Source organism: Hyaena hyaena, unplaced genomic scaffold (assembly GCF_003009895.1).
Source record: "Hyaena hyaena isolate Hyena2069 unplaced genomic scaffold, ASM300989v1 scaffold_121, whole genome shotgun sequence".
NCBI lineage: Eukaryota > Metazoa > Chordata > Mammalia > Carnivora > Hyaenidae > Hyaena > Hyaena hyaena.
In genome coordinates, this window is record NW_024080753.1 from 3,421,555 (window position 1) to 3,434,565 (window position 13,011).

At 39.9% G+C, this 13,011-nt stretch overlaps 1 protein-coding gene across 6 annotated transcripts in view; it reads right to left on the reverse strand.

Moving 5' to 3' along the window:
* Positions 1-2,090: 2,090 nt before the first annotated feature.
* GOLGA4 (golgin A4) overlaps positions 2,091-13,011 on the reverse strand; it is a 128,948-nt gene continuing 118,027 nt past the window's right edge. For 5 of the 6 annotated variants that reach the window (XM_039237203.1, XM_039237201.1, XM_039237204.1 and 2 more), the window contains 3 exons: positions 12,046-12,132; positions 5,666-5,728; positions 2,091-2,779 (listed from right to left, as the gene is read on the reverse strand). In XM_039237203.1, the coding sequence (XP_039093134.1) occupies positions 5,699-5,728; positions 12,046-12,132 (117 nt within the window). In that variant the 3' untranslated portion in view covers positions 2,091-2,779; positions 5,666-5,698. The remainder of the gene's footprint in view (positions 2,780-5,665; positions 5,729-12,045; positions 12,133-13,011) is intronic. The other variant, XM_039237200.1, reaches the window with a different exon arrangement.

Below are 13,011 nucleotides of genomic sequence, written 5' to 3' on the forward strand. Positions count from 1 at the left end.
AACTCACTTTTTTGGGTGTGTAAACTCCTTGTGCCGGGGGCACAGCCAAGGTAGGCCGTGCTCTATATCCCAGGCCAGGCCTTATTTCCAGATCCCAGTCTGCGTGACCCACTGAAATTGCCGGAGACATAAACTCGCAGGCGCCCCTCAGGGCAGTCCCAAGCCTCTGGCCTTCCCCCTGGGGATTGAGCCTGAAGCCGCTGCTCCCGTCTCCTCCAGGTCGGGTTGGCGAGCGAGGAGGAGCAGTTTCATCCGGGGGTCGCCTGGGATGAGTGCGTCCCGCCCAGGGTCAGCTGGACAGCAGGAAACCGGGTCTTTCTGTGTCCTGAGCAGAGGTTTTTCTCTTCTCCAGTGACAGGGACAGTGTCTTGAGCAGTTTCGGCCACTCTCTTTCCCCTCTAGGACTCCCCACAGAGGAGGATCACCCCCGTCCCTCTGTGTCTCTGGTCCCGGCCCGACTTTATCTTCCCCAGTTCGCACTCACGCTAGAAGGTTTTCTCAGCGGACTCTGTCTCCTTTTCCTCCCAAACTCCTGGATTCTGTAAGGGTTCCTATGGCTTCAGGCCTTCTTCGTGTGAGATATGGGGGCGAGTTCAAAGAACGGAGCTCCCTACTTCTCCGCCACCTTGTCTTCTCCCTCCAGGGATGATTCTATGAGCAAATTAGCTTCTCTTTCCTCCCCCCGGACTCGAGGCAGCTCACCACCGCTCGCCGGTTTATCACTCACCGCAGCTGCACGCAAGCCGGGTTCCCTCCCCTCTCTCTGTATCTCTGGGTCCCGTCCTGCTTTTATCTTCCGCAGTTCGCACTCACGCACTTGTGAGGTTTCCCTCCCAGTGTGCTCTGTCTCTCTCTCTTCCCAAACTCCTGTGGCTCAGTGTCCTATAACTTCAGGCCTTCTCTGAGAGATGGGTGCAGGCGAAATGTACGGTGCTCCCTACTTCTCCGCCATCTTGCAGGATCCCTCAACGACACCTTCATTCTTAAGGTGAACTGAATTTGCTGTACCTTTTCCTGAAAGAGAGGCTGAATGCCTGGACTGGGGAAAAGTGAGCAACTCCTAGTATTAACGGATTATCACTCCTCTGCCAACTCCAGGCTGAAAATCCAGCTTGTTCACTTTCTCCGGGGTTGGCAAACCACAGCCTGCAAGCTACATGCAGCCTGCCACCTGCTTTTATAACTGAAGCTTTACTGGAACCCAGCTCTGCTTACGTATTATGTATTTTGTACGACTGTATTTGTATGCCAGTGACAGAGGGGGTGGTTGTGGCAGAGACTGGATGGCCTGTTCAGCAGAAAATACTATTTGACCCTTTCTTTCTAGAAACGGTGTGTTGACCCCCTACATACTTTCTGATATACTTATCTCCATAAAGGAGTTAGTAGGAAGTTGTATATAAATTTTACTAAGAATCCACAATTTCTACCTTAGGAAAAGACATATAAAAAAGGTAAGAAGTCATGTCTATTGTCAGAAACCCTTTTGGTGACACAAAATTTTGCCCCTTAAGTAAATCCTGATTTTAAAAAAATGGGTGGTGGTGGTGGTGGTAAGAAGACCCTCTTCCCTTGCTGGAACGGGTGTCCTCAAAGGAGTCAGCTGTGGGTTATACAGGAAGACCCCCCTCGGTCATGTAACCACCGCCTCCCCAAGCTCCCACTCAGTCACAATATAAGATACTCCAGCAGTGCTAAGGTGCACACTGTCTGGACACCGAGATTCTGCCCCGAGGCAGAGGTTGGGGACATCTGGATACCAAATACAGGGTTAGCCAGAACACAAAGGGTGTATAAAACCCTCCGAACAGTTCCCAACTCTTGCCGTCGAGAAGATGCTCTCTCATTAAGTGTAAAAAGAATCAGAGTATGGTCTACTCCAGAGAGAGGAGGCATCTCCTCAAACAAGTTTCTTTGTTTCCATACTTCTAACTTGGTCACGCTAATTTTGAACATAAAAAAATCTTTCCAAATGGTTAGCATTTAGCTATGTTGACAAACAGTTCCTCATGATATTCACCCAGATAGAATACCGTTTCCTAACTATTTTGAAACAGATTTCAACTTAGGACAAAGCACAATAAGCAGGCTTTATACAGTAAATAAACTTTATTGATTTGTTTTTCCAAGATGACATTGCCAACAGTCACAGATCTGCATACAATAAGTACTGAGTATTTACAATTTACAGTAGTATTTTTTCCTCTGAAAAATATAAGTACAAAAGCTAAGTAAACAATGAGGTACCGCTGTTTGGATTTATATCTATAGCTTAAAGAAATAGTCTTTAGCAAATATTCAACAAATCAATCTGGATAAAATACTCAATTAAATGCTTTAATTTATCAGAAAAAATCCACTAAGTTTCACCTCAAAATGTATTGCACAAGTCTTTAAAAAAAATCACCCTAAAAATAAATAGGAAAGGCAAGCAGTTCTTTAAAAAGAGGGACAAAAAGAATGGAAGAAAGGAACATTAAATGAGCCCGTAAGTCAGGTTGAGTTATTCAAAATATCTCTTTAAACAACATAAAACTCTTCCCAACAAAAAAAAACTGAAGACAAAAGAATAAACTATCACCATTTCTCCACTGATATAATCGATTTGAAAGGCAGTCTGCAATATTATCTGTGGGCCAATGTCAGATTTTTCTTGGTCTTTGGCTCCATAAGGGGCCCCAAATAGCAGCTCGCTTCTCAAGGAGGCAAACGCGGACAGCCCTCCAGGCTTGCCCCAAATCACCACCCTGTTTCTTTAGGACGATGATCGGAGCCAGGACTGGAAAAGAAGAAAGGAAAAAGGATAAAGTTAAAATGAAATTATATTCTATGGTCTAGGGAATGAAGTAGAAATAATCTAAATATTAAATCCTAAAAGAAAAAAAGTCTCCTAAAAATTAACGTTCTCGGAATGATCTGACCTATAGTCTGTGATCCTGGGAACAGGATGTTTCAGTGAAATTTGGAACGGCCACCTTCCACCAGGCTGTACGTGAGCAGCCAGGAGGAGGTGCGCGGACTCAGCAGAACCCCACAAGGACCCCGCCGCTAAGATTCAAAGAGGACGTCCCGGACCTTCCCTCGTCTCTGATGTGCTGCTGTCTCTACATACTGCCGTTCTCCCAGGATGACATGCATGGCAGCAAAGGATCGGAAATGAAAAACTCAATTTTAAAAACTAAAAATGTGGAGAGAAACAACGGTAATGAGTGATTCCTAATAAGGTTTCTCTGAGTAAAATACTAAAGCCAGTAGTCTGGTTAAGTTAAAATGCCACAAAAATAAATTACCAAATAAGATTAATAAACTTTTTATAGATATTTAGCGGAAAGAGAAAGTTTTAAAGTCTTCTCCATTTGTAAATGAAAAATATACTCCACTGACACTTGTGATGTGCTCCCCACAGTGTATCATGTATCAAACCTGCCCAAGATCATGGCGGTCCTAGAAACCTAGAGATGAGAGAAAGACCATCTGTCATATTTAGATTCCTGTGTCAGTTAGTATTCTGAAACTCAGCTTGTGCTGTTGTGGGAATAGAAATTCACGCACGATTCAATAATGCTGCACAACGTCAATGTCATGTAAGACCAAAAAAAAAAAAAAAAAAGCTGGGAGTACATTTCTAGTTTAAAAGAGACTAGAAGAACATGACAATGACATGTGATGTGCGATTTCTGAGTGGATCATGGAATTTAAAAAATTATGAAAGACAGGGGCGCCTGGGTGGCTTAGTCGGTTAAGCGTCCGACTTTCGCTTAGGTCATGATCTCGCGGTTCATGGGTTCGGGCCCCGCGTCGGGCTCTGTGCTGACTGCCAGCTCAGAGCCTGGAGCCTGTTTCGGTCTGTGACTCCCTCTCTCTCTGACCCTCCCCTGCTCACACTGTCTCTCTCTCTCCTAGAAATAAATAAAACATTAAAAAAAAAAATTATGAAAGACATTATTTGAAAACCTGGAAAAATATGAATATTAACTATATACTAGAGAACAGTATTATGTTAAATTTCCTGAGAGTGATAATTGTATTGTTGAGTTTGTAGGAAAAAGTCCCTTTCTTTAAGATATTTGCTAAAGTATTTAGTTTTCTTTGCAAGTAACTTGTCAAATGTGTGCAAGCACAAGTGGGGAGGGTATGTATGGAGAGAGAGAGAGAGCAAGAGTGAGAGAGTGAGTGAGAACATTCTGCAAAAGGTTAACAACTGGTGAAGGGTATACAGATGTTTGCTGCACTAGTTTTATAAATCTTATGTTTGAAATTTTTCAAAATAAAAGTTGAGGAGATAGTCAATTGATCAATCAACAGAAATGCTACATGGTCTACAGTCCCAGTGACAAAAGACAGTGTTGAAATGCAATAATACAAAGACAAGCATGATGCAGTGTTTACAATATTAAAAAAAGGGAAAAGTTAAGGGATTTACAGGGCTAAAGATAGTTCCAGATAACTACTAAGGCACGTTAATTGATATATAGTAAGATCAAAACGAGACTCAAAGGTAGGCATAAATGATTTTTAAAGTGAAAAGGTTGAAAAAGAAAAGCTGTGTATTGGCATTTTAAACCTTAATACCAATAGTTGAATACTAGCTGAATTAACAATCACAGAGAATCTTTATTTCAATTATAATTAAGCTCTATTAGTCACAATCCAGCTTATTTGTGATTTGTAAAAATTCCAGCAGAGTCTGAGGCAAAGATGTCCTCTAAATTTTAGGGGGTGCCAAGTCAAGCTAACAGCATGACTAATACACAGAGGCCGTGGCAGGGGTATTTAAATGGTGAAGATCTATGGCTGTGTCCAAACAATTTAGATGCCTTCACTTCACTGTAACAGTATGTTAAGTACAAACAGCACATGCAGTTGAAGCAAGCTGCCCAAGGGTCTCCTGGGGACAAATCGTTATCTTGTTATATGGTATGATCCCCGGAAGCAATAACGTTTTACTTATTTTAAATCAACTTTACTAGTCTTCAAGATTTCAGACTAGCCTTGATAAGTGGGCCTTAGAATGTTTTTAAAATCTGGGGCACCTGGGTGGCTCAGTCAGTTAAGCATCCAACTTCGACTCAGGTCATGGTCTCATAGTTTGTGAGTTCGAACCCTGCGTCCGGCTCTGTGCTGGCAGCTCAGAGACTGGAGCCTGTTTCAGATTCTGTGTTTCCCTCTCTCTGCCCCTCCCCTACTTGCACTCTGTCTCTCTCTCTCTCTGTCAAAAATAAATGAAAAATTAAAAAACAAAAACAAAAAAAACCCCAGTGTTTTAAAATCTGGTTTCATGAAATGTATCACTTCACTTCCATTTAGAAAGTGATTTTTCATTTCTCTGTCACAATCTTTATTAATTTCCAAGACTATTCTTGGGAAATAAAAACAAAAAAGTTTATAAAATGTATAATTTTTTCGAATTAATACAATTTCAAAGAGCAATTTTAAACTTTCAATTACTATTTAAAGAAGTAAAATTTCCTAAAATTATAGAACTCTTCTGGTGCTGGCGATTATTAATCTATAAAACAAAATTAACAGAAAGTATCTATATTAACACATAGCATAATCATGTATTCATTAAACAAAAGAGCAAAAGAATTGCAGCAAAATGGTTAGTAGCATGCAATACATTTGATTTTTGCACAAAAGACACAAGACATTTTTCTTCACTCACCACATGCTAACTAAGCACAGACTGATGGTTTACTCAGAAGATACCACTGCGAGGTGAAGTATACTATAAGCCAGGAAGAAAAAAAGCTTATTGGGTTAGCTTTAAGACTTAATATAACATAGAGATTATATGTGTATATGAACTTCAAAGGATTAAACAGAATGTACTTAAATTTTTCTCAAATCTCTCCCAAATCAAGGGAACCTAGGCAAAGTATAAGGAATTTGTAATAACTCCCACCCATCCTAAGAAAATATAATAATTTGTAGCTGAGATTTCATTTGCAACTTTAATTTAAAAATGTAAAGAACATACTTAAAGATAAATATATAACAGATTAACTGGGTATGATTATTGGCGTTATAAAAATATTTCTTTCATAATTCCATTAAAATACACATAAAATCTGATTTATATAATTTCAATTTACCATCAAAAATTTGGGGGGAAATGGTGATGAATGTGAATACAGTATGTCTATATGTTGAATTATCGTTCCTAATATATGTCAGTTTATCACTGAATAATTTGCTGGAATGGTTTCAGGAATGATAACGCAAAGTGAAATTTCCATTCAAAGGGACCCAATCTCAAACACAGTTTTTACTGTATCAACCTTCTTAAATTAATTCTTTGTCCTATCTAAAACGGCCATAATCCAAGATTATTAATTAGCTTTCTGGTTGGTTAAAACAGCATCAGTAAAACAAAAGAGGGGGGATTACTTACAAAATCGAGTCTATTTTTAGTATGACCAACCTCAGAAGCATCATTTTATTTATCTTATTTAATGGTGCAGTTAGTAAGAAGTAGCGAAATCAAAAGACAAACTAGAAAATAATATTTGCAGCACACACAACACAAAAAGGTCAATATCGTCTTGAGAAACTTGCAGAAGTATGCAAAATGCATCACCTGTGTCGTGCTTGTATGTACTGAACAACTGCAAACAACCTAAGTGTCCGTGACAGGAAACTTGTGAACTAAATTGTAGGACATCTATGTGATCATACAATTGGCCATTAAAAAGAATAAAGTATATCAATTTGTAATGAATAAAATAAAATAAAGTAAAAATGTTAAGTGAAAAAAAGAAAGCTGTTGCATTCTGCCATTTTTTATAAAATAACTGATTAAAAACATAACTATAAATATATATTTATAAAGCTTAGAAACCCTGGGGATATTCACTAACTCCTAACGAAGATGATCGTGGCATGGTGGGAAGTGTTGGAAGGCTGAAAACACGAAGGTCTCCCTCTCTGTGTCATATGATTCTGAATCATTTGCAATGTTTTGGTTTTTTTTTTTGGAATGATCACACATTACGTGATTCTAACAAAATCAAGAGTCAAACTACTTTTGAGACAACAAATGTGTACTTTATCTGGACAGTTTTTCTTTTCACTTCGCAGCAGTTCTTCCTGCACCTGTTTCCTGATCCACCTTCCGGGTACCCACTAAGCCAGTGTGAAGGTAAGCCTCTTCTGGGATGGAAAACCATTCTATCTAACAGTGTTGAAAAGCTCGGATGAATTTATTAACTCAGAAAAGATTTTTAAAATTCCAACCAAAGGGACAACATGAAATACAAGACTGGTCAAGGGCAAGGATGGATCAGAACTTGACACATCACAAGGGATCAATGCAAAGAAAAGTAAAAAGCAAAGGTAACAGAAAACTAGCTTTTAAAAATGACTATAGAGTGGGTGCAGAATGAAAATAAGCCAAAACTCCTCCATCAGAAGAGAAAATTTTTCTTTCAACGATGCCATCAGGAAAATAGCCGTCTAGGTGAACACATTGGTTTGCTAGCACTCTGAAAAGGAAAATGCATTTCTAGAAAGAATTTTTAGCAGAGATGTCTATATAACAAAAGAACCTCTCAATGTCAAGAGATGATTTAGCACCTGATTGAAATAAACCTTCTTAATAAAACCCCCCTAATAACACCCCCCTCTAACAAACCCTGGCGGCGTCTAGGGTGGTTTCTCCAGCACAAAGCAGACAAGTCCAGGCCTTTGGTACTCACTCTTGCCCCTGCCCTGTTACTCCAATGCCCAGTCTGCCCTGCTCTTTGAAACGGCCTAAACCATCACAAAATGAAATATGTGTGAAATATCGGCACGAGAAGCTAAAAGCCGAGAGAAGGGAAAAGCCTGTTCTCACAAAGATGAGAGAGTGTGCATTTGGTATGTGTGTTTTCTTTTGAACTTCTGCCTGTTGTATATAAGGCAATTTTTTCCAACTTGAAACAAATCTAAAGCTTTAAAACCTACAAATAATTGAGAACTTTAGAAGGAAAGAAGCCTTAGGAATAGACCAGTCCACTGTGCTCATTTTACGAGCAGGGGCCAGACCCAAGGAAAGGGCCTGCCCCAAGTCTACCAGAGTCGGGCTGCTGAGATCCACACTCATCACTGCAGTGCCGCTCGCTCAGGTGGGGACAATTTCTGCACTGACATCATTCCTGTGAAATGCCCTGCCTGTCCCACTGGCGTCTTTAATGACTGCTTTCGCACGTTAACCCTAACTCACCGTCCTACGCCTCCTTCCCTAGGAAAGACTAACCCTACACACACGTGCCTCTCTGGTAGCTACGGGACCGTCCCCTCCACCCCATCTCAGAACCCCGGGGCAGGCACAGTCCTCTGGCCTCCCAACAACACTGACAAGATGATGCTCGTTTTGTGAAGAAACAGAGGCTCTGAGATTTGTCAACGAAGGAAACAGGATTCCTTCTCTATACACTGCAGCCTTCAAATAAACCAGAACCTAACTGTCTCTACAGCTGAATCTTACTTGACAGATAACAGCTTCTCATCTAAGAAATGTAATCTTGAAATTAGGTTAAACTCTGAAATCACTTATTGAGGAATAAGTGCTGTGATCTAGAATGAGGGTTTTCAAATACAGACTGTAAAACTCACTGAGGGGAGGGAAGAAAAATAAAAAGGGGCTGCACTGAGAAAGACCTTACCAACAGTCGCAGAAACCCTTGATCAGTGCCAAAATCATCAAAGTCACGAACCAAAGGTTTTAGACTGTCTCCTCCTACAATACCCACTTCGTACCGCAAGCACTCATGTGGCTGTACGCCGTCAGCTCTAAGCTCCCACTCTCTCTCAAGCATCCCAAACATTAATGGATGGTGAGACAGCTCTGAAATGTGTTTGGATTTGTTTTGGTTTACTTTTACCAGCTTTTCAGCCTCCATAGCTAAAAATAACAAAGCATTCAAGGTTGCTGATTTTAAATACAATATAGCTCCACATTTAGAACAAATTACAGAAAAGATCCACATGGAACATACATTTGAAGCTAATGTGACTAAATAGTTTGTAAGTGTTCACTTAATAAACTATTGAAAGGGTTTGTTTTCTATACATTCATATATCTTTCAATTGGAAAGATATTTTATACATTTACATTGAAAAGATATAAATATCTTTGTATTGGCTACCATAATTATCTTTCTATTAGAAAAGGAGAAGTCACTTTTTTTGCAGTGGTTTTCCTAATCAGCTATGGACATTGGACAGGGGTAAGAAATACGCTGTAATTTCAAGAGACCTGTTCAAAGACAATGATTCTTATTGCTCATTTTGTGAATGACAGCAATCTTAAAGGCAAATGTGTCTCTTCGTTCAACTTTCTCAATCAACAACAATCTTAATTTTTCATCAAATATAAAAACAATCATGAATCACCATCAAGTACCAAGAATCTAAAACCAACGAAGAGTGACTTAAATTGATTTATAAGCCATTGATGGGCCTCACTCAATGCTCATTATAAGTTATTTGATATTTCCTAACCATCTACTCTTATTATTTGAATCACATTACTTAGACACATCTTAGATGTATCTTGTATTCACGCATGATGAATGGGTGCTACCTCCTCCCCACTAAAATTAAAGGCCACAAGGTCAATAACCATCATCTTCCAGGTCTTCAAATTTCCTCTAAAGGTCACACCAAGCAGAAGAGTAGGTGATTGCTGACAGATCTCATTCATTAAGCAGAAGATAATGATAAATAAGACTCTGCTTAAAGTAGTGGTGGAAAGAGTGATACTTTTTTCCTGGGCAAGTCAGCCTCTGGGACAAGGAAGGATTATTTCAGGACGGAACAGTCACCATTTCATCCCTATCCAGAATGAATACCACTTTATTCAGGAATGAAGAGTGTAATTTTTTTTCAGATTTCTTTTTAGTGAAACTAAAAAAAAATTTTCCATCTGCTTTAAAAGGTTTTTTTTTTTTTTTTTTAAACAAGGTTCACTATTTACGTGTATCGATTCAATTAGTTTCCTTCAAGGCAAACCAATCTAAGACTGCATGTGTGTACGGGGTGAAGGGGGGTGTTTTCCACCATATCTGCCATAGCCATGATATAGGACGAATCTAAACTGTAAAGCGAATCCTGATAAATTGTAGCCCAACAATTAGAGGAGAGTTTGCCAAACCCCAACATCAAGACTGTAAAGAGGCCATGGGAGAATGAACAAAGGTACATTAGATCATTTAAAAATATTTTCTTAAACAGGCCATAATGACAGACTCATTATAAGAGTTTTATTTTCACAAAGGCAACTTCAGTGAAGAGAAAAACTTCTCTGAGCAACTACATTTTAGAACTGTTTGCTGGAATTTAAAACAACATTCTATTGATGAAGGGCATACATTATAGTGACATGCTTCGTATAAGAAATATGTATAACCAGAGGGGCACCTGAGTGGTTCAGCTGATTAAGTATCCAACTTTTGGTTTTGGCTTAGGTCATGATCTAACAGTACATGAGATCAAGCCCTGTGTAGATTCTGCACTGACAGTGTAGAGCCTGCTTGGGATTCTCTCTCCTTCTCTCGCTGCCCCTCCCCCACTTCTCAACATAAATAAACAAACATTAAAAAAATGTATAACCAGAAATAATTACAGAGGTATAACAATGTTTTTCAGGCCACTAGATACCAGGGAGGAATGTTTTCCGAAAAAGTCTTAATGTTAATCAAAATAATTGCAACTGGCTCAGAAAACATACACTCGGTATGTGACACAACATGCAATAAAGTACTAAGACAAAGGTCAGGGGTGCTGTGATGACCTCTGAGAAAGCAAGGAAGAGTAGGTGCAGATGTGCCTGAGGCACGGGGATCCCTTCAGGACTGGGCCCAGGGTAAGGGCTTCAGAAGAGAGAAGTCACACCTGGCTGGCTCAGTCAGTAGGGATGCAACTTTCTAAAATTTTAAGTAGGCTCCACGCCCAACGTAGGGCTTGAACTCATGACCCTGAGATTAAGAGTCACATGCTCTACCCACTGAGCCAGCTCGGAGGCTCTCTGGGATGCAACTCCAGGTATCTGGCCTGGAGAAGAAAAGCCTTCCATTCAGGCCACTGACAGATTGTTTTGGCTGAGTTCCAGAGGTAAGAACCAGAACAAATTGGTAGCCACTACAAGGAAGGAAGATCGGGGCTCAAGATAAGCAAGAACTTTTGTTAAGAGCACAGTCTGCTGAGCTAAGATAGGACGCTTCGGGAGGTAATGATTCAGTCCTCCTTACTGGGACAGTCAGACACAGGCTAACCCATCCCTAGGGAGAAGATCTCTGCTGGCTTCGGTAAGGAGAGAGAAGAGAACAGCAGTGCTGAGATCATAAAGCAGCAGGACGTGGACGGTGCCGCAGGCTGCCAGCAAGACAAGAGCAGGAAGGAGGAAGAGAAAGCTGGAGCAAGGGCTCACAGTTCACAGATCTCCCACTCTGCTCTGAATGGATCTCTTCTTACTGCATTACTGGCCCAGGGCAACAAGAAGTCAAGCGTGGGGATTGTGCATAATCTATGAAGTGTGTGTTTATTTCCTTCAATCACAGCTGACTTCGTACAAAGGTTTCTAATAATTCGATTACCTACATTTATTTCCCTTGCCGGGTATGTCAAAAGCTCAAAAACATGTACATCCTTTCACTCAGAATTACTGTACTTGAAAACAACCATGGAGGATAAGGAAATGTAACACAGAACATCTCACATCCTGGTGTGATCTGATTAAAAATTATTACTGGATATACCAGGATAAATGCCTTTTCTGTCTTTTCCGTAAATAGCCTAGGTTCTGGAAATCCCAGATAGCAGATATGGGTGTCAACCTCATAAATGCTATTGAAAAAGGCTGTTCTTTCCTTGAGGATACCAATTCATATTTGCCCTCGGTTAAACTTTATCAATGTAAATTCACTCTCGTGTTTTAGGCTATGGTACAATAAAAAGGAAACATTTAAAATGTCTTTTAGCAACTCACAATCTCTGTAAATGAAGCAGACTGTAAAGAGATGAGATAAAGCCGTCTTCTATCCGGAGCCCACTTTTAAAGCTTACCATTAGCCGGGCATCTTCTCTTTCCAAAATCTTCTGAGTCTGCTCATCAGGGAACTTCAGGACAGTGGTTATAACCTTCGCCATGGTCTACAAGAAAAACAAGAGACGATCACAGACAGTGAAGCAGATGATGTCTCACCCATTCTGACATGTTCTGCTGGTGGATTCTTTAGTGTTCTCAATGGAAGCCACGACCAAAGAAGTATGATGTGAAGATATTAGTCAAGGAAATCACAGCCAACACTAGAATTTCAATTTAAAAGGACTCTTCACAATGCCTGGGTTGGTATTATTTCAAGAAGATGCAATTACAATAGCATGAAGCTATATAAAGTTCTACTGCTCTTGGCCCTTTATCTTATTAAGATGAAACTTTATTACTCATTCATTTTATAAGGCTTTTTATTTGTAGAAATCTATCTAGAAAGTAATGTATTGCCAAGCATAAGATAATCAGAAGTTCAGCTTTAACTAAATCACATCATATATCTCATAAACATGGGCTACTGCATGAACATGAACATGCTTAGTAGGTACTTTTTACGACATGCAGCACATCAGCCTAATAGGAATACAAATTACGTTTTAAATAAACACAAAATGTTTTGTTTGGTAGAAAACATGATGAATCAAAACATTACACATGGTGGCTTGCAAAACAAGATCATAAATTGTGCAGATCTAAATGAATATACCGTAAGTCAGACTGTCACCCAAAAGCTCGTGGAAAATTCTCCTCAAAGGTTGAAATTCCCTATTTTGTATCAAGATGAGATGTTTTGAGGGAGACAGAGAGGAAAGAAGATACCTTATGAAATAAGATACACTCAAGAAATAGGTAGGATAACAAGTTCAGCACTTACATACAAATTCAGGTGCCAGTGCCCTCCCCGAGGGTGCCCACAAAGGATGGGTGGCAGGGACACCGAGGGAACTCACTCTAATGTTCTTTGTTCATGGTTACAC